Raw genomic sequence first — 21,757 nt, 5'->3', positions numbered from 1 at the left:
ATTTTAATACATAAAGCATTCAAAGTTACTTAATTCTTAAAAAGAACAAAAAACTGACCTACCTTCCTAATATTTCAAGCAGTTCAGCAACACCATTGAAATGTTCTGTTTCATATATAAACCTGAATTAAAAATAAAGACAGATAGAAAAATCAAACATCAGAAAACTAAACTGAGAAAAAGATGTTAGAAGGTAAAAAGAAACCTAAGGGACAAATACAAGAAATGTTTAAGCACACTTTATGAATTCTTTGTAAGTTATTTTGCCCCAAATCAGTTACTTCTTAGCCATCTTATAAAAGAAGGTCTATTTCCTATTAAACCACATACACTTTTGTTACAATTTGCTACATATTAACAATATAATTTCATCTGGAGTATTTTATTTTACTTTAAAATTTGTAAGAAGGATGAGTTTTCTCACAGAAATACTTTTTAAAATAGGAAACTTCTACTCACAGGTAACTCTTAAGAGAATAGGACTCATATGTAATAAAGCCACTTTTATTTAGAATTTCTCTAAGCCTAAACTACACAGGCTGCCTAGATTTCCAAGATTAGGGTCGCCTTTCAAGTAGGAAATCATAAATTCAAATGACTACAGGATAGGCAGGGAAGATACCGTAAGTGATGGAAGTGGACCCCAGAGAGAATGACGGAGAACTGGAGAAAGATGTTCTCTCTTGGGGAGGCAATTATTACCCAACTCTGAATGTTACAATGTGAAAATGCTAGCCTAATTTTGCCATATCTTCAATTAAAATAAACAAACCAAACCTGAAATGTGGGTATTAAAGCAAAAAATCCCCTAATCTGAAGCAACTACTTAATAGATTTCATTTATAAAGCAGTCAAAAGATAGGCCCCATATAAATTTAATTAGCTTTGTCAGAAAAATCAAATGAAAATAATTCCAAGAGCTACTGATTTAAATAGTATTTATACAAAAAATTTTAAACACGTGCTCAAATAGATAACTAGACAAGTTCTCCTCTCAATAAATTTTAAACATGAATAACACTGGTATCATCTATTAACAACTGTCTTCATTACTACTATCCACTTCGGTGAGACGTTATAAGAAACAGTCAGATGCAATCAAACGATGTCTACAAAACAGGCGATAAATGGCTCAAATATCTATCAGTTAAGTTTCTAAGTTTCAGACATTAAAAATTAACCCAAAGGAACTCGACTAAAAAGAAAATACGGAACGGGAAAAAAAGTGCTATATATGAATATACAACTAATTTACCTGAGGAAAATGTTGTTAATTTGTTTTCTGATGAATGCTCTTAATCCAAGGAACTTCCCATAAATTCGATGCAGAACAGTCTTCAGGAAGTCACGCTCTCTGGGGTCTTCACTATCAAAAAGCTCCAGGAGCTTTAAAAAAAATCTGAGAAATTACTTTTTAAAAATAATCGAGCTAAAACTTCATTCTATTCTGATTTTGATTTTAAGGTAACCCACAAAATCTTTAAAATTTTAAAAAAGATCCTGCCTAATCAGATTGACTTTATTCTTGCTAAATAATGAAGCTAAAGAAAAGCTTAGGGAGCGTTTCTTTTATTTCATTTTGAAAAATGACACACAATAAATAATACAAACACTTCAAGAAGTGGAACTTTTTTTTTGCCTTGTCACTCATTTTAAAATTCTGTCCTACTCTTTCTGGACTACTAAACGTGGCTTATAATTTTAAAGTGTTGAAATTTGAGAGATTTTTTTAAAGCTTTCTGATAGTATATCAAAACTACATTCAGAATCTTAAGCTTGTAGATTGCAAATTGTTAATTAAATGAAGTTTAAAAAACATACATGCACAAAGGCGTACTTCTAGGAAAGTTTATACAAACTAAGGCTTCTTTTTTTGTGTGATTTTTACACTAAAAAAAATTCAACAGTCACCAGGCCAACAGCTCAAAAATTAATATTTAGTTAGTAGGCAAACTATTGGTAGATACATGCTAACAGAGTGAAAATCATTCATGAAATAACACTGAAATAAAAGATGTGACTACAGATTTTTATTTAAAGTCAGCTTAGCAAATGGCTGAAAAATTTTAAACCAGTTCAGATTGGCCAAATCAGCATTTTCCTACCTCTACACAACTCTTCAGCAAAGGCAGGATAAAGAAATCTTTGAAAAATTTAAAGTCAAAAGCTCAAATTTCCATTTTACAGTGGTAAACAATTTCTTCAGTCAAGAGAAGTATCACTGTATTTTAAATCAAACATTGGATTTTCTTAAGAAAAAAAATATAAAACAATCTCTCTTTAGAGCATACAATTACCTATGAAGTCATAAAGGAATTTTATGTTCTATACTTTAGGATTGATAATTACAGTTATGATGGCAACCTCTGAACCTTAAGTTATTTTCCATTATGTCCTGAATTATACATGTAATTGTTTACATGTGTATCTCTTCTACAAAAGTGGGTATTCTTTGAGAGTAGTGATGACTTTAGTCACATTTATATAACCCTAAAGTGTCTGGCTTATAGTTTGTATTTGTTGTTTGTTAGATTGTTACGTACAGCGCAAGGCTCCAGCAAAAATATCCAGAGTATGAGAATTTGTTAGTACACCTAATTAAGTCACTTCAAATTATTCTAATTAAAACAGCTAAACTATTCACTTAAGACACTCAAATCCAAGCTTCTGATGTTGGGTTTACTTAGAAAATATGCTTTGAAATTAACAAAAGGAAGCCTTAATTGTTAAGGTCACTATATCTAATTCAAGAACAAATATAATGTAATACAAGTTGATCCTCAGGATAAACATAAAATATTAGAGAATAGTTTTTAGCTAAGTGTCAGATCTATTGAAATAACTATTTTGAAATATTAAAATCTGAATAAAACAATCTATTTTATATAATCAAATTTATAATCTATATATAATCAAATCCTGATTGTGCATCTTCTAGCTCTGTGAATCTGGACATGGTCTAGCTCTAGTTTTTTTTTTGTTTGTTTGTTTGTTTTAATTTTTTTTTGGCTGTGTTGGGTCTTTGTTGCTATACACAGGCTCTCTCTAGTTGTGGTGAGCAGGGTACTCTTCATTGCAGTGCACGGGCTTCTCACTGCGGTGGCTTCTCTTCTTGCGGAACAAAGGCTCTAGGTGCACAGGCCTCAGTAGTTGCAGCACATGGGCCCTAGAATGCGTGGGCTTCAGCAGTTGTGGCACATGGGCTCAACAGTTGTGGCTCAAGGGCTCCAGAGCACAGGCTCAGTAGTTGTGGCGCATGAGCTTGGTTGCTACGTGACATGTGGGATCTTCCCAGAGCAGGGATCAAACCCGTGTCCCCTGCATTGGCAGGTGGATTCTAAACCACTGCACCACGAGGGAAGTCCCTTTTTATAAAAAAATTTCTTTTCTCTTTTTTTTAATATTTATTTATTTGGCTGCATTGGCTCTTGGTTGCAGCATGCAGGATCTTCACTGTGGCACGCGGGGTCTTTTGTTGCAGTGCCCAGGCTTCTCTAGTTGCGGTGTGTGGGCTTCTCTCTAGTTGTGGCATTTGGGCTCCAGAGCGTGTGGGCTCAGCAGTTGCAGCGCGAGGGCTCTCTAGTTGTGGCGCATGAGCTCATTAATTGCAGTGTTTAGGCTTAGCTGCCCTGTGGCATGTGGGATCTTAGTTCCCAACCAGGGATTGAAACCTCATCGCCTGCACTGCAAAGTGGATTCTTAACCACTGGACCACTAGGGAAGTCCCAGCTCTAACTCTTTATATAAAAGTATATTAGCACAGTGCCTGGCACATAAAAAGCACTCAATAATTCTTAGCTTTTTTCTTTTGAAATCCTATGATTTGAACATAACCTGGAATTATACACATTTTCTTCTCTTGAAATAATAAATATCCAAATTTACACTCTAGATTTTTCTCCTGTACTTCTGTCTTAAACATACTGTCTAATCAAATAATTTCAAAACACAAAAGCTGAGAATTATCATAGTAATATTTATTGAACCAACACACTAAGAATAGCTCAGAGCAGTGATATGTGAAAGCACAGCTATATAACCTGCTAGAAACAAATTACTGGGCCTTGGCTTCTCAGATAATTCAGGCATTTAGAGTAGAAGGTAGAACATGGGTCCTACCCTACCAGTTTTCCTCTTGCTTCCCCTCAAACCCACTGAATAATCCAGCAGCCCAAATACCTCAAGATCCAGAGTGAGGAAGCCCTAACGCAACTGTTCCACTCAACCTGCTATTATCTTAAACATAATTTAATATGGCACTACTAAAGTCCCTTAATACACTGTATTCCTTGTGTAGCATATATAAGAGCCACAGAAGGAAATAAATATGCATTCATTTGCAATTACCAAAATAACAGCTCCATTTAATCTGACTGATTTTAACTTGTTACTGAAGTGAAATTAACATTTTACTGTTAATACACACCTAATATTTCTTCACAGTTTATGAAGAACTACTAAAATGGTTGAAGGACATATTCTTGACAATGCTCTTCATTTATCAGCAACTAGTCAAAATATTTTATATGGCAGTTATAGCAAATGACCAAAAATGAACTCCAAATATGTGGACTTCATGTCTGTATAATCTTTGCCCTAGGGGACACACAATGGTGGGAAGAGTGTAGCAGAGGTCTTTGTCATGATCTTTAATCCTGGCCTCAGCACTTCATTACCACCCTTCCACCCATCTTCTACCCTTCTTTAAAATGCTAATTACTTTAGAAGAGGAGAGTATCAAATTCCTAATAAGACCTTACTTAGAGATAGGTATTTCAAAAGAGAAAATGGACCCAGAGAGGTTTGGTCTCCTTCACAATTTTGTTTAGGGCCAGCAAAGTCTATGCAGTTAAAAAGAGGCCTTTATGTTGTTGAAAAGATTTTGAAAATAAAAATTAAAATGAGCATATTCTCAGAAACTAACTTTGAGTATTTAAGTTCTTAAAAAATCAGCTAATAACAACCAATTTATAAAAAGAAAGAAGGAATCACATGTTTAATTCTATCTCCTTTTCTTCTTAAAGATCCCATTTTATCTGTGGTTTAGGAATTGGGTGGCTAGAAGGCCTAAAGTGGGAAGGGGGCAAAAAAGGGAAAGGTAGGTGATACTTGATGATACAAAAGGAGCATAAAGCCCAAACTTCTAACAATAATTCCACTTCTATTTTTTCTCCTCTCTGTCATTTCAAAGTCACAGTGCTTAGAACCGTAGGTCAAGGTCAAACTCAAAGACTTAAAAAATTTCTAAAAAGGTTTCCCCTTAGTTACACAAGGTATATATAATTATGGTTATACCAAATTTTCTAAGTTAGATACTCCAGAAAGGCTTGCTTTTCTGGTCTTTATAAAAATACTATGAGAATTTAGGATTGGATAAAATAACCTGATTGACTTTGATAGAAGGCCACCCTTGATTAAAAAATACTCTTGTATTCTCAAAGCTACTTTATCTTTATTCTCATTGCCTGGCAAGAATATTAAGTACTGTTAAATAGAAATCAAAGTTTTCAAAGATGATTTTAATCACAAGTTAATAAATCATTACTAAGATGAATATAAGAAAATTTAAAATATAAGAATTCCTTACCTGTTGTACAAATTTCTGATCGATATATCGCTTTGCAATGCTAGGCTGGAAATCAGGGCTCTCCAAAAATCTTAAGAAGAACTCATACACCAACTATAAGAGAAAGCGAAATGAAAGCTAAGATGATACCTATAAAATTTTACTCTAAGTCATCACTTGATAACAAAAACACACCTCCCTTACCAACTTAGTAAGGAGATTTCAGATGTCACTATAAAATGTGATGAGTTGGTAACAGCTTTTTAAAAACTAAATATATATTCACAATTTTGTCTCCTAAACTGGTACATCTTGGGATTTATTTATTGCTTTGCATCACTCATTGAAAATATTAACTCACAGGAGTCAGAAAACAAAGACGATGCCTATAAAATATTTAATTTAGAAGACTATTTTGCCCTCTATACTCACTGAGAACCTTTCTCCAGTGGACTACTAACCTACCTCAGCTTAACTGCCAGAGTTCCTTAAATGCAGGATTGGAAACCTCCAGATAAGAGTAAATTGGATTGTAAGGGGCAGTGTATCAATACCAATTAAAAAAGAGAAAAATTTCAAGTCTTTCTATAAAACTACAGTGAGAAAAAATTAAATTGAAACCAGGATACCTTATTCACACTTGGGAAATAATGAACCAAATCATGTAAGTACAGGGCTCAGGAAGGGATGTCTGGGCATCACAATGAATGAACTAGAAGCCCTAACAAGCCTTCTACTTAAAAAGTGCCAAGCATCTTAAAAATACGGTATTCCCCACTTAATCATGAGAGTTAAGTTCTAAGACCCCCACTGGATGCCTGAACCCTCAGATGGCACCGAACTCTGTTTTCTGTTCATGTCTTCTGTCCACAAATGTAATGCCTTTTACATCTTAACTAAGCACTTATCATGCACTGTGGCTGTAACTTTTGCAGTCTGAGGTGTGACAGCAAAACTAGCACGATTTTTTTTTCCTTCCTCAGAATTCCATGAATAGAAGATTCATTCTTATTGCAGATCTTAGCAACCTCAGCATATGCTTTTTTTCTTTCCTTATTGAGAACTTTCACCCTTTCCTTAAAGGAAGCACTTTACAGCTTCTCTGTGGCAGATCTAAATTGCCAGCATTACTCCTCTCAGGCTTTGGGGCTGTTACTCAGTAAAATAATGGTTATTTGAAAACAAGCACTGCGTTACCATGACAGTCGATTTGATAACAGAGATAGCTCCTAAGTGACTAATGGGCAGGATAAGCTGGACAAAGATATGACTCACATCTCTGGCACGATGGCAGGAGACTTCAACATGCTACTCAGAAGGGCGCACAATTTAAAGCTTATGAATTGTTTATTTCTGTAATTTTCTACTTAATATTTTCAAACTGCAGTTGACCCTGGGTAACAAACTGCAGAAAGCAAAACCATGGATAAGGGGGTACTACTGTAACAGCAAAATATTCACTTCCTACCACAAATCAGAATTAAAACTAATGTTTAGTTCAACTTACCTACATCACACCTACAACTACCTTTCCAGGAGAAAGGCAAAAACATTAAAGTTTTTTCTATGGTAACCTAACAGCTATAAAAGGCAGGTGTATAGCCCAAAATATGCCTTAATTTATTAGCTATTAAACAACATATGAAGCTGGCACCCTAAAAATAAAAAAGGAGGATTATATCCCAAAGTAAAAACAGACATTCAATAAATATTAGGTAGCCAGTGAGGCCACATATAGAAGAGAGGTGGGGAAAATTGCTACACTAAATTTATAGACCTCACAACATACAAAAAGTGCTATCAGATCTGGGCTCTATCATTCAGCACAAAATAGCAAATTTTTACTGCTATGAGTTCAATAATAGGTTAAGGCTAACAACAGTTTTGGGATCTCAGTAAATATTGTTTTGATTCATCTTTGCCCAATTATGCAAAAGGAGTGATGCTTATCTGGTCTAAGTTATTATCTAACTTAACATTTTAATGTTAAGTATGAATTAAGAATATAACAAGAAAAAATAGACGTGGATATCCATTTTTGATTTGTAAATAATTTTCAAATCACTAACTACATAGATAATTTTGCTCTGGAGTAACACATGCAAAAAGATATACAAAAATTATCACACAATTTTGTGAAGAGTCGTACATTCTCAAGGACTGCTATGCAGTCTCAATGGCACAACTTGCTCAGTGCCTATCTTCATTTCTAATACTGGGCTACTGTGATATTGTGATAAAATTAGAAATATGTTATTTGGTTTTCATCCCTGGTGACTGGCACAGGGCTCCTAAACCCTTGGAATTTCCTGAGTGATTAAGAGTGAAAGGAGGATCTTTTGTTATTCATAATAAGCCCCTTTCAACCACTCCTGAGTTTATGCTAATGAGGTGACTCTGGAGGATTAAGGCTGGTTATCAGAGGAACCAACCATAGGAACCAACCATAGGATTAGAGGGTTGGAACTTTCAGCCCATCCCCCCACCCTCCAGGAAGAAGAGAGGGGTTGAAGATCAAGTTTAATCACCAATGGCCAATGATTTAATTTCTCATGCCTACCTGATGGAACCATTAGAAACATCCTAAACAAAGGGGTTTGAAGAATTTCTGGGTTGATGAACACATCAAGGTGTTGAGAGGGTGGTACGTGGAAAATCTGAGCCCCTTTCTCCACACCTTACCCTATGCATGTTTTCTATTTGGCTGTTCCTGAGCTGTATCCTTTATAATGAACTGGTAACACTAAGTAAAGTGTTTCCCTGAGTTCTGTGAGCTGTTATAACAAATTATTGAACCCAAAGGGTGGGTCATGGTAACCCCAGATATATAGCCCCAGTTAGTCAGAAGTACTGGAGGCCCAGACTCATGACTGCCATCTGAAGTGAGGAGCAGTCTTGCTGGACTGAGCCCTTAACCTGTAGGGTTCTTGCTAACTCTGGGTAGTTAGTGTCAGAATGAATAAACTGTAGGACATCCAGCTGGTGTTCACAGAGAACTGGAGAATTTCTTGGTGTGGAAAATCTATATATTTGATGTCAGAAGTGTTGGGGGTAGAAGAAACAAGCTTTCCTTTAGCTACATTTAGTGTGAACAGATAGTAGGCATTGTAAAGCTCCAAAAAGCTCATTCACTTATTAGGGAGGTAAGACAAAAATAAAAACATATAAAACGGAATATACACAAAAACTATATGGCACAAACTGTAAGTGCAGGAGACATTTAGGAAAAGGTTATATCACTGTGGAATAAGGTCAACAGGAAAGTTTTAAGGGGGACATACAACTTGAGGCCTGCATTAGATTTGATTTTGGACAAGTCAAGAAGAAAGAGGAGGGCTTTTAGAACAAAGGTAGAACTCGTCTCAAGAAGAAGATGCTGTAGGGTAGAGGCTGGTGGGTATGAAATCAGAGACTCAGAATCTTTATGTAGATCCCAAGTTAAAAGCTGTGGTAAGGTGGGACCAAGTTAACCCTGAGTCAAGTACGGCACGTTAGCCTATATACTCTACCTCTTAAGATATGCATCAGAAATACAGGGCTTAAGGCTTCTTAGTTTTAACAGTAATGGCATGTCTTTTGGGAGACTTACATGACATCAAGCTCCAGATCAAAATGAATCTTTTAAAACTCATATGCAGTTGAAACCTGCACCTATCATAGATATGACTTTTTTTTTTTTTTTTGGCACACGGGCTTAGTTGCTCCGCGGCATGTGGGATCTTCCTGGAGCTGGGATCGAACCCGTGACCTCTGCATTGGCAGGCGGCTTCTTAACCACTGCACCACCTAGGAAGCCCAGACATATTATTTCTTAACAGAGTTTTCATCTGCATCATTTACCTGACACAGTGAACATTGTAATTAAGTGACCAGTCAAGATTCGCAGCAAACTGCTTTCATGCAACCAATTTAGCACCACTGAAGAGACGATGACAAATGATTAAACACATGTTGAGTAATCCCAAACAGAGGCAGAAAAAACACTAGTGATCTACAGAGCTAAAGATTTTCAATATGGCACAACTAAGACTGTGTGTCCATAAAACTGCACCCTGCCCCCAACTGTCACTTTCTCTATACCCTTTATCCTACATTACTTTTTTTTCTTGTATTTATCACACCCTGACACAATATTATTTATTCTTTTCCCCTAGAATGTAAGACAGTTTGCTTACTAGTTGAATACTTTACCCCCAACATTTAGAATAATACCTGAAACAGAACAGATGCCCAATAAATATTTGCTGAATGAATGAAAATCACAGCTGTTGAGAAACTGTATTTCTGTAATACAGTTTCTCTATGTTCTTCCACATGAAAAAATAATTTGCTCCAAGAACCTAAGAAGCAGTGCTGCAAGGGGCAATAGATACTTTCAGCAATGGGTTTATTTCTCTAATAAAATGGCAAACTTCATGTATGTTCAATGTATGGCTGGTCCTATTTCCTGTAAACCAAAAAAATACCCTAAAAGATGAAAGGTAACTAAAAAGTGTAAGGAACGAAGGAAAATCTTACCATTCTTCTCAGTACTGACTGTATCTTTCCTAAGGTAGTTAAAATAAAATATATAAAATTTTGGTCTTCACCAATAAAAGATTTTAGAAGGTACAACACAAAATAGCATAGATCATTAATGTATTTGAAAATAAGACCTATACAAAAAGCTAAAGGGAACTAGAAATGTTTGGCCTAGAAAGGCAAAGACTTAAAAGCAACTTTAATGATTTACAAATATATAAAAGGCTCTTTTTCAAGGAGTATGTTGACTGAATGTTTTCCAACCTCTATTAAGAGGAAGCTAATTTAAGTGGGGTTTTAAAAACTGATTCAATATTTGAAAGAATTTACATAAGAAATTACACACACTAAACTAAGCGCCCAGAACATTGCCTGGGACATGGCAAGCATTAACGAAATCTTAGTTCTATATGAATCTGCTTTTTCTCTCTGTAATCCTCTTAAAAATAGGATATATTCTGCATGAACCTTGAATAACTTAAATATGATTAGCCTATTTTTTCCCTTGCTCTTTTAACCATAATAATTTAAAAGATAATAACAAATAACTATTTACAATTAAAAAGGTCAGGGGCTTCCTAGGTGGCGCAGTGGTTAAGAATCCGCCTGCCAATGCAGGGGACATGCGTTCAAGCCCTGAGCTGGGAAGACTGAACATGCCATGGAGCAACTAAGCCTGTGCGCCACAACTACTAAGCCTTCACTCTAGAGCCTGCAAGCCACAACTACTGAGCCCGTGTGCTGCAACTACTGAAGCCCACACGCCTAGAGCCTGTGCTCCACAAGAGAAGCCACCACAATGAGAGCCTGCGCACCACAACGAAAAGTAGTTCCCACTCTCTGCAACTAGAGAAAGCCTGTGCACAGCAATGAAGATCCAAAGCAGCCAAAAATAAAAATAAAAAAATAAAATAAATCTTTATAAATAAATAAATGAAAATAAAAAAATAAAAATGTTTCTCAACCTTAAATAAGGATACACAATGTTCCTTTTTTATTTCTGTGCATAAATGTTAGTACAATATGCTATGGTCCCTATAATTTTTGATCCTTAGAACATACAAATATTTAAAATATAATATCTGGTCAAGGGCTATTTGAATGTGAAGGTGTACATCATGAAATATATATATGTCCCCAGTTTAAATTTCTACTTATACAGGTCATAAAGAAGAGCCTCTAGTCCCTAAAGTTACCCTAAGAAGGTCCATGTTCTATTCAGTATCCTACATAATTACACCTTAATTATCTGTGCCAAAAAAGAAAATAATTGATAAAAGAAAGTAAAAATACTACATAATCTGCCTGTAATCCAGGCTAGTATAGCAGCCATGCTTCTCTAGTTATCTAAAAGTAGGTATATAGAAAATTACTATCTTGTTGGTCTTCAATAAATATAAAGCAATAATACTTATTAGGAAAGAAAATTTAACAATAACTTATAACTGTTTTACATTAATCATGATCATATAATACTTAGTACATTAAAAGATATGACCAATCCACCAATCCCCTAGTACTGAAGTGGCCTTTCTTTCGCTATTTTCTTCTGTGTTTCTTTATTCCATTTTTACTGTTGCTCATTAGTATTTCCAATACAGTGTGAAAAAAAGTAAAAAGAAATTGTAAATTAGCACATTTTTAGAAAATTCACGAGAAGGTTGAAGAAACAAAAATTTGAAAGGTTTTGAAACTACTTGTGATTATTCCCCTCATTAACTAAATTTAATGTTTATATTTCACCCTAGCAAATTAATTTCTAGCATCAAAGACCTGATAAGCTAAATGTAAAATGTAAACCTTTAGTACTAAACAAAAAACTCCAGGTGAATTGATTCAAAATATATTAACATCAAGGAAAGAAAATTTCATTGAGCAAATTTCCTCACTGCTATGCTCTCTATAATTTCGTCAGAACAGCTTTATTAACATTCCACTCTAAAAAAAGTATGATGACTAAATAATGATGTAGCTATAATATACCGACAAATCCTATCAATCAGCTCACTTTGTATTTAGTAGACAATTTGAATGCCGAATTTAAAAACTGTACACCAGGGCTTTCCTGGTGGCGTAGTGGTTAAGAATCTGCCTGCCAATACAGGGCACATGGGTTCAATCCCTGGACCGGGAAGATCCTACATGCTGTGAAGCAACTAAGCCCGTGTGCCACAACTACTGAGCCCATGCACCACAACTACTGAAGCCCGCGCACCTAGAGCCCATGTTCCGCAACAAGAGAAGCCAGCACGATGAGAAACTCGCACACTGCAACAAAGATAGCCCCCTCGCACCACAACTAGAGAAAGCCTGTGTGCACCAACAAAGACCCGATGCAGCCAAATAAAAATTAAATATTTTTTAAAAATAGAAATAAATAAAAATAAAAACTGTACACCAAATTTTAGTTACTAGAAAGATTTTTAACTATAAACACATGTATCCAGAGCAGAGCCTTTTAATCAGGGGACCATGGATGTGTAATATTTCCTGTGTGTTTCTGTGAACTTGTCTTCAGGGAAAACCCATTTTTAAAAAATCAAATTTTGAAAGAAACTCACCATCTCCTAAAACGTTAAGAATCACTAGTTTCAGTGAATTTAAGTGAAACTTCAAATCATACCAGTGAAAAATAGCACACTGTATACATGACTGAATTGTTAGTGTTAATTCCCAAGGGTGTATAAAAAATATCTTAATGGAAAAACTGTTTTTAAAAATTCAAAGACTGAAATTTTTTTCCAGGTTATCCAACTACATGTGATTAAAAATATACATAACTTACCAGCTTATGAGAATTTCATGCTTTTAAAACTTTTGCATTATTAAACTTAGTATCACTGATTTTACACCAACTATGGCATGAAATTTCAAATGAGCTGTGTGCAGTGCTATTAAAAAATAGCACAGGGAACTCAGCTCAGTGCTCTGTGGTGACCTAGATGGGTGGGACAGGGGTGGGGGGTGGAGGGAGGTCCAAGAGGAAGAGGAATATATGTATCATAGAGCTGATTCATTTCGTTGCACAGCAGAAACTAATGCAACATTGTAAAGAAACTATACCCCAATTAAAAAAAAAGTTTACTACTTCAGATTTTCTATTCTATAAGCTCTAATGTGCTGATAAATCTTAAAATTTTTATCAGTTTACACTAATCCTAGGATTCCTCTTTCGTTTTACCTAGATGTACAGGTGGCTATACATGGTGAATAAATAATGCGGCAGACTATTGCTTTATTTATTTTTTAAAATGTTTAGCTCCTATTCCTACTTAAAGAACTTACTTCTTTTTAATTAATTAATTAATTGGCTGTGTTAGGTCTTCGTTGCTGCACAAGGGCTTTATCTAGTTGTGGTGAGCGGGAGCTACTCTTCATTGTGGTGTGCAGGCTTCTCATTGCCGTGGCTTATCTTGTTGCATAGCATGGGCTCTAGGCGCATGGGCTTCAGCAGTTGTGACACATGGGCTCAATAGTTGTGGCTCAGACGCTCGAAAGTGCAGGCTTAAAATAGTTGTGGTGCACGGGCTTAGTTGCTCCACAGCATGTGGGATCTTCCTGGAGCAGGGATCAAACCCGTGTCCCCTGCACTGGCAGGTGGATTCTTAACCACTGCACCACCTAGGAAGTCCCAGACTATTGCTTTAAAGTGCCCCAAATAGTTTAGAATATAAATTTCTTTCTCTTGTCTTTTATAATAAAAATAAAATGAAATGGCACTCAAAAATACAAGTCCTTGCAAAATAAAAAAATCAACAACATAATGTGGGGGAATTCCCTGGTGGTACAGTGGTTAGGAATCCATGCTTTCACTGCTGAGGGCCCGGGTTCAATGCCTCGTTGCAGAACTAAGATCCTGTAAGCCACGTGGTGTGGCTAACCCCCCCCCCCCCAAAACAAACAATATAATCTGAAGCAACACCAAGCACCCATATATAAAGCAAGGTTCCTCTCTATCTTCCAGGAACTATGTAGAAAATAGCTGATGTTATCCATCCTATTGTCATTAACAAATCATTTTTCATTTTATTCAGCACACATTCTTGCCTCCAATGCTTCAAGCCTGTGGCAGGCAACGTTGCCTAGCTAATCTAACACCCATTCCCTTTCCCCTGCATGTCTCTACTACTGAAGCTGGAAAAACTATTCATTCTGTTAGTCTGCCTTTCAACTAGAGTAATGCAAAAATGAAAAAAAGAGTATGGAAAAAAGGAAAATTAAAAACAATCCAACAAAATGAAGAGACAAAAACAAAAAAAATTTCAAAAAGTGAGATACAGACAGAAGCAAAGAGCCAACATATACACAGCAGGTATTGCCAAAGAAGAAAAACAACGTGGTGGAATGAAAGAAACACTAAAAAATATTATTGCAGAAAACGTTTCAGAAATAAAAGTGGGCTTCTTATAGTGAAAGAACACTATTCAACTGGGAAAACTAATGTGGAAAAATCAACATTTACGTAGAGACCAATAAAAGCAATCGGCCATTAAAGGAAAAATATCCTTTGGGTATCCAGGCAAAAAGACCAAGAATGTAAGAGGAAAGAAAAATCAGGCTGAAATCAGAAGACATTGGAATAACATAATCAAGGTACTTAAGGAAATTAAGGAAAGAATCTGAATCAAGGATTTTATATCAATTCAAGTTGATCTTTAAACATGAAGGCTAGAGACAAACAGCATGAAACATGCAAGAACTCAGGACATAATGTTCCCATGAGACCTACAGAATAAGCTTCAAATTACCAAGAAATGATCAGAGAAACTTTTCATAAGAATTGATAGTAAATATTAAATATATTACCTGCAGAACTAATGACAAGTAATGGGCATAAAGGTGACAGAATAGTATAAAATTACTTACATATTCCACTATGTAAAACTATCAAAAATAGGGGGTTGGGGCTACCTAGGTGGCGCAGTGGTTAAGAATCCGCCTGCCAATGCAGAGGTCACGGGTTCGATCCCAGCTCCAGGAAGATCCCACATGCCGCGGAGCAACTAAGCCCGTGTGCCAAAAAAAAAAAAAAAAAAAAAAATAGGGGGTTGGAGGAAGTGAAGGAGAAGAGTATGGGAAGTAGAAGAAGCTCTGAATTGCTATATAGGTATTTACTGTGAGAGGAAAAGGATATTACTTTACATTAGACGCTAGAAAGGCAGGAAATGGGGGAAGAAAAGACTACTTACTAATTTTAATACTGTTCATTCTAGAGAATCAATAAACTTGCTATAAAAGAGGGAACCAAGGATATCATTTAAAGGTATCAACATAAAGGTAACCATAAGAAAAATATATACCTCTTCCTAAATATCAAAAGTATATCTTTTAAAAAAAGAGGAAGGCAACAAAAACAGATAGTATAGTTTAAAAAAATTGTGCTAGGTTTCACGCATATGCTATCCCATTCAATTCTTATACAACCCCGTTTTACACCAGTTTCATAAAGGAGGATGCAGAGAAATTTAGCAGTTCGATTAAGGTCATTTCCATAGAAAAGTATCAAAACTGTAATTTGAGTAGAGGTCTACCACCAGAATCATTTCCATTTCACCATACTTTGCAATGATAATTCTCAAATCTTGTTAGAATGTGTATATATAAACTTTTGTTCCACTTAACTAAGGCACATCTGTACCTGTATAATTACACCTTTAAAAAGTCATTTATGAGGACTAAAAAAGAAAAAGTGATACCTAGTGGGAGATCTTATTTATTGGTGTTTAATGAAGCTAAAAAGGTATGAATTAAACTTCATAAGAATTTGTATGTATCTGTTTTTGGAGAGCAAGGACTTTGGAGTAACACTTTATTGTAAACCTTATTCTACCACTTACTTTTTGTATAATCTTGGGCAGGATTCTTAATCTATTTTAGCTTCATCTAAGCTTATCTGTAAAATATGAACTACTTGATAGTTTTACTACAGAGATGAAATAAGATGATGTATACATAACATAATTAGCTAAACATGATCAGCAGTCTTATAAGTGAATGCTGTTAGTCATACATAGGCAGATACATCAGTTCTTTACAACAGCACTTCATTGTGCCTGCCTGCAGATTTTAGGTCACTAATACTTTCTTAAAAATATGAAAATCACCCTGTCAGAATGGCTATCATCAAAAAAGACCACAAACAACAAATGTCAGTGAGGATATAGAGAGAAAAGGGAAGACTCGTGCACTATTGGTAGAAAGATAAATTGGTGCAGCTACTGTGGAGAATAGTATAGAGGTTCCTCAAAAAACTAAAAATAGAGCTCCACTCCTGGATATATATCCAAAGAAAACAAAAAACACTAATTTGAAAAGATACACGCACCCCAATGTTCACAGCAGCATCTACAACAGGCAAGATATGAAAGCAACCTAAGTGTCCATCAACAGATGAATAGATAAGAAAGATGTACTATATATACACAATGGAATACTACTCAGCCATTAAAAAAAAGAATAAAATTTTGCCATTTGCAACAACAAAGATGGACTTGGGGAGTATTATGCTAAGTGAAATAAGTCAGACAGAGAAAGACAAATATCATATGACCTCATGTGCTGAATTAAAAAATAAAACAGACTAGTGAATGTAACAAAAAAGAAGCAGACTCATAGATATAGAGAACAAACTGGTGGTTACCACTGGGGGAGAGGAAAGAGGAGAGAGGCAAGATAGGGGTAGGGAATTAAGAGGTACAAACTAGCATGTGTAATATAAATAAGTTACAAGGATACACTGTACAGCACAGGAAATACAGCCAATATTTTACAATAACTATAAATGGGGTATAATTTATAAAAATTTTGAATCGCTATGTTGTACACCTGAAACTAACATAATATTGTAAATCAACCATACCGCAATAAAAAAAATTACAGTTGAAGCATTAGGGAAGAGTAACTTTTACTTTGTCCCTCGGAGCTTTGATTATTTTAAAAATAAGAAAATATCTGTAAACTGAAGGTGTCATATGAGTCTTCTCAGAGCATTTTAATTAGACATTTTGGGAAACAAAAATAAAACAATGTATATAGTAAAAAAAAAAAACCCAATAATCATAAAGACTATCTATATAAGAACATGTACAAAAGAAACTAAACGCAGGTAAGTATATTTTATTGCTGTAGAGGGAACCTTAGATGATATTATACTAAAGTAACATATTTGAGGGGATGTTTGAATGAGCAGTTAGGGCTAGATAGAATTAGTTTGGGAAGGTTTAATGGAAAAATTGGTCCTACTCATATAATAATTTTTTATTACCATTTTTCCAGTAATTAAGAGAGTGAATTGTCACATAGTGGCATTAGGGCAGGAAGACCATCCTTCCCTCAGTCTCAACTAAAAAGATGTGCTCCAGAGATGGACTTCTGCAATGGCAGAGAGAGGACTTCAGTAAACTTGCTGTCCCACAAAAAAACAATGAAAAACTGCTTGAGCTGAAAGATAGGTCAATAGAGATTACCTAGTTTAAAGTGCAGAAAGAAAGATTGAACGCAAAATTAACAGAGCTTCAGAGACCTGTGGGATACCATCAATCATACCAACATACACATAATGGGAGTCTCAGAAAGAGAGGAGAAGGAGGAAGAAAAAATAGTTGAAGAAATAGCTAAAAACAACTCAAATCTGATGAAAAGTATTAATGTATATCATGAACTCTTAACTGGAGCTCAGTGAACTCCAACTAGAATAAAGTAAAGAGATCCATATCTAGAAACATCACAATCGAACTGATAAAAGTTAAAGACAAAAAGAAAAATTTCAAAGCAGAAAGAGATAAATAACTTAGCCCATTTTTCAGATCCTAAATAAGATTAATAACTGACTTGTCACCAGAAATCCATGGACACCAGAGGACCGATGGGATGACACCTTCAAAGTGTTGAACGAAAAAGGCAGTTAGCCAAGAATTCTATATCCAGCAAAACTCTCCTTCAAAAATGAAGGGAAAATTAAGACATTCCCAGATCAACAGACCCACCTTACAAGAAATATTAAAGGGAATCCTTCAGGCTGAAACAAAAGAACACCACATATAACTTGAGTCCACAGGAAGAAATAAAGAGCATGGGTAAAGGTAACTACACAAGTAAATGTAAAAAACAGTATAAATGTATTTTTACTTATAACTCTTTTATTCTCCTGCTTTACAAGATAACCACAGAAAGCAATAATTACAAAACTGTGTTGATGGGTGTACAATGCACAGGCATACCTTGGAGATATTGCAGGTTTGCTTCCAGACCACCATAATAAAGTGAATATTGCACTAAAGCAAGTCACATGAATTTTCTTTTGGTTTCCCAATGCATATAAAAGTTATGTTTACACTGTAGTCTATCAAGTGTGCAACAGCATTATGTTTACAAAAACAATGTACATACCTTAATTAAAAAATACTTTATTTCTAAAAAATGCTAACCATCATCTGAGTCTTCAGTAAGTTATAATCTTTTTGCAATAATAACATCAAAGATCACTGATCACCATAAAAAAATATATAACAATACAAAAGTTTGAAATATTACAATTATCAAAATGTGACACTGAGACATGAAGTAAAAATGTTGTTGGAAAAATGGTGCTGACAGACTTGCTCGACACAGGGTTGCCACAAACCTTCAATTTGTAAAAATGAAATATCTGCAAAGTGCAATAAAGCAAAGTGCAATAAAATGCTATTTTATGCCTGCATAAAGATTTAATTTGTATGACAATAATACCACAAATAATACCACAAAGGAAGGGGGAGAGAATGGAGGTATACTGGACCAAAGTTTTGTATACTACTAAAATTAAGTTAGTATTCAACCAAACTAGACCATTTTAAGATGCTAATTATAATCCCTAGGGTAACTACTAAGAAAGCAACTCAAAAAAAATATAATTAAAGAAACAAGGGAATTAAAATGGTACCCTAGAAAACACCTACTTAATACAAAACAGAAAAATGGAGGAGTAGAGGAACAGAAATGACATAAGACATAAAAGAGCAAAATGGCAGATCTCAATCCTACCTTATAAGTAATTACATTAAATGTAAATGGACTGAACACCAGTCAAAAGGCAGAGATTGTCAAAACTGATTAAACAAAGCAAGGTTCCAACTACATGCTGTTTACAAGAGATACTGTTTGTTTCTTTATTTTGCCACACCATGTGGTTTGAGGGATCCCTGACCAGGGATTGAACCCAGGCCCTCAGCAGTGAAACTGCAAAGTCCTAACCACTGGATCACCAGGGAATTTCCAAGATACACAATTTAGATTCAATGAAAAAAACAGATAAAAAAATAAATGTATGGAAAAGATATACTACGCAAACAGTAACCAAAATAGAGTTAGAGAGTGGCTATAAACTATCAGACAAAATGAACTTTAACACAAAAAATGTTATTAGAGTTATAATAATAAGGGACATATCCAAGAAGAATATAAAACACTTAAAAACATATGCAGGTAACAACAGGGCCCCCAAAAAAATGAAGCAAAAACTGACAGAACTGAAGAGGGAAATAGATAATTCAACAACAATATTTGGAGACTTCGATATCTCACTTTCAATAATGGATAGAACTAGATAGAAGATCAACAAGGAAATAGAAGACTTAAACAACCAACTAGACCTAACAGATTTCAACACCCAACAACAGTATATACATTATTCTCAAGCACACATGAAACATTCTCCACAATAAACCATACGCTAGACCATTAAAAAAAAAGCCTCAATAAATTTAAAAGGATTGAAAGCTTCAAAGTATATTCTCCAACCACAATGGAATAAAATTATAAATTAGTAACAGAAAGAAATCTGGGAGTCACAAATATGTAGAAATTAAACACATTCCTAAATAACTAATGGGCCAAATAAATCAAAGAGGAAATTAGAAAATATTCTGAAATGAAGGAAAACAAAAACAAAACATATCAAAACTGCAGGAAACAGATGTTAAACAAAAACTTGTACATGAATATGTAACATTCATAATAGCTCTAGTCACAATAGCCAAAAGGTAGAAACTACCCTAATGCCCATCTACTGATTAATGGATCAACAAAATGTGGTATGTCCACACAATGGAATATACTCAACCATTAAAAGGAATGACATATTGATATATGTTAGAATACTGATGAACCCTGAAAATATTATGTTAAGTGAAAGAACCCAAACACAAAAGGCCACATATTATATGACTCCATTTATATTAAATATACAGGACAGGCAAATCCATAATGACAGAAAGTAGATTAATAGCTGCCATCAGCTATGGGGGTGGGAAAATGGAAAATGACTGTTAAGGACAAGGGGGTTTCCATTTGGGGTGATGAAAAGGTTGTGGAACTAGATAGTAGTGATGGTTGCATAGCATTATGAATGTACTTAATGCTACGGAATACACTTTAAAAGAGTTAAATGGTAAATGTTAAGTGTATTTTATCACAATAAAAAAAAGTGAAAAGCAATATTTTGGGAAAAGAAAATGTTAAGAAAATATATAAAAAGTCAAGTACTTTAAATAGACACTCAGACCTAAAACAGAGTTCCATGATTTCAGCAGAATATCATAAATGTAACAACTGTCAATACTAAGTTATGTTCCATACTTGTATGTGAGGCCAAGAGGCCTCAAGTGTGGGTTCGTCCTCCTCTGGATCAAAATCTGGATTATCACTTGGAGGAAGAGTTCGGAAGATGTTAGCACTGATCTGTAAAGAAAAATAAATTTAATGTTCTTTACTGTTTAATTGAATTTTAAAATGCAAAATGAAGTATTTTTAAGATAACTTTATTTAATAAAAAAGTTAAGTTGTGGCTATAAGCTTAGTTCAAAACCTATAAACCTCTTCAAGATATGAAGGCAGCCATTTGCTTCTCTTTCCTCTATTCCATAACTCTGACTTTTACAGTTTTTCTTTCCAAGTTTTTTTTAATAAATTAATTAATTAATTTATTATTTTATTGGCTGTGTTGGGTCTTTTTTTGCTGTGAGCAGGCTTTCCTTTTAGTTGCGGTGAGTGGGGGCTACTCTTCGTTGCGGTGCGCGGGCTCCTCATTGCCGTGGCTTCTCTTGTTGCGGAGCACGGGCTCTAGGCATATGGGCTTCAGTAGTTGCAGCACGTGGGCTCAATAGTTGTGGCTCACAGGCTCTAAAGTGCAGGCTCAATTGTTGTGGCGCACGGGCTTAGTTGCTCCGCGGCATGTGGGATCTTCCTGGAGCAGGGATCGAACCCGTGTTTCCTGCATTGGCAGGCGAATTCTCAACCACTGCACCACCTAGGAAGCCCTCTTTCCAAGTTTTGCTAAAGAAAAAAAAAAAAAATGAGGGGAGGGAGGATACTAACTCTCCCTATCCCTAACTTGATTCTCTTAATCTTTCCACAACTCCCCCCATATTCTAACTCAGCCATTCTCTTACCTTATTAACCCAAAAGAGTTTGGTAAAATATCTCTATTCTTATAGATACACATCACATTAAAGAAGAGGCGGATGGGGGTAGAATACTTTCACTGCCATTACAGACATAGTTTATAATACCCCATGATTATTTAATTTACTGTATTTCATTTACTCTGAGCCTCCTTTAAAAAAAATATTAATCTCTCTGAAATAAGGATATGCTTTGAGACTTCAATTTAGTGTCTTCATTTTAGATTATAAT

The 21,757-nt window shown here is 35.1% G+C and overlaps 1 protein-coding gene across 2 annotated transcripts in view; it reads right to left on the bottom strand.

The window, feature by feature from the left end:
* PPP2R5A (protein phosphatase 2 regulatory subunit B'alpha) overlaps positions 1–21,757 on the bottom strand; it is a 65,560-nt gene that overhangs the window by 12,025 nt on the left and 31,778 nt on the right. For both annotated transcript variants that reach the window (XM_057725747.1, XM_057725749.1), the window contains 4 exons: positions 20,702–20,803; positions 5,588–5,680; positions 1,256–1,386; positions 63–122 (listed from right to left, as the gene is read on the bottom strand). In XM_057725747.1, coding sequence (XP_057581730.1) covers positions 63–122; positions 1,256–1,386; positions 5,588–5,680; positions 20,702–20,803 — 386 coding nt within the window. The remainder of the gene's footprint in view (positions 1–62; positions 123–1,255; positions 1,387–5,587; positions 5,681–20,701; positions 20,804–21,757) is intronic.

Source organism: Hippopotamus amphibius, chromosome 3 (genome assembly GCF_030028045.1).
Source record: "Hippopotamus amphibius kiboko isolate mHipAmp2 chromosome 3, mHipAmp2.hap2, whole genome shotgun sequence".
In the NCBI taxonomy this organism is placed as follows: domain Eukaryota; kingdom Metazoa; phylum Chordata; class Mammalia; order Artiodactyla; family Hippopotamidae; genus Hippopotamus; species Hippopotamus amphibius.
Note: the sequence above shows the minus strand (reverse complement) of the source record. Positions and strands in the feature narration are given on the sequence as shown.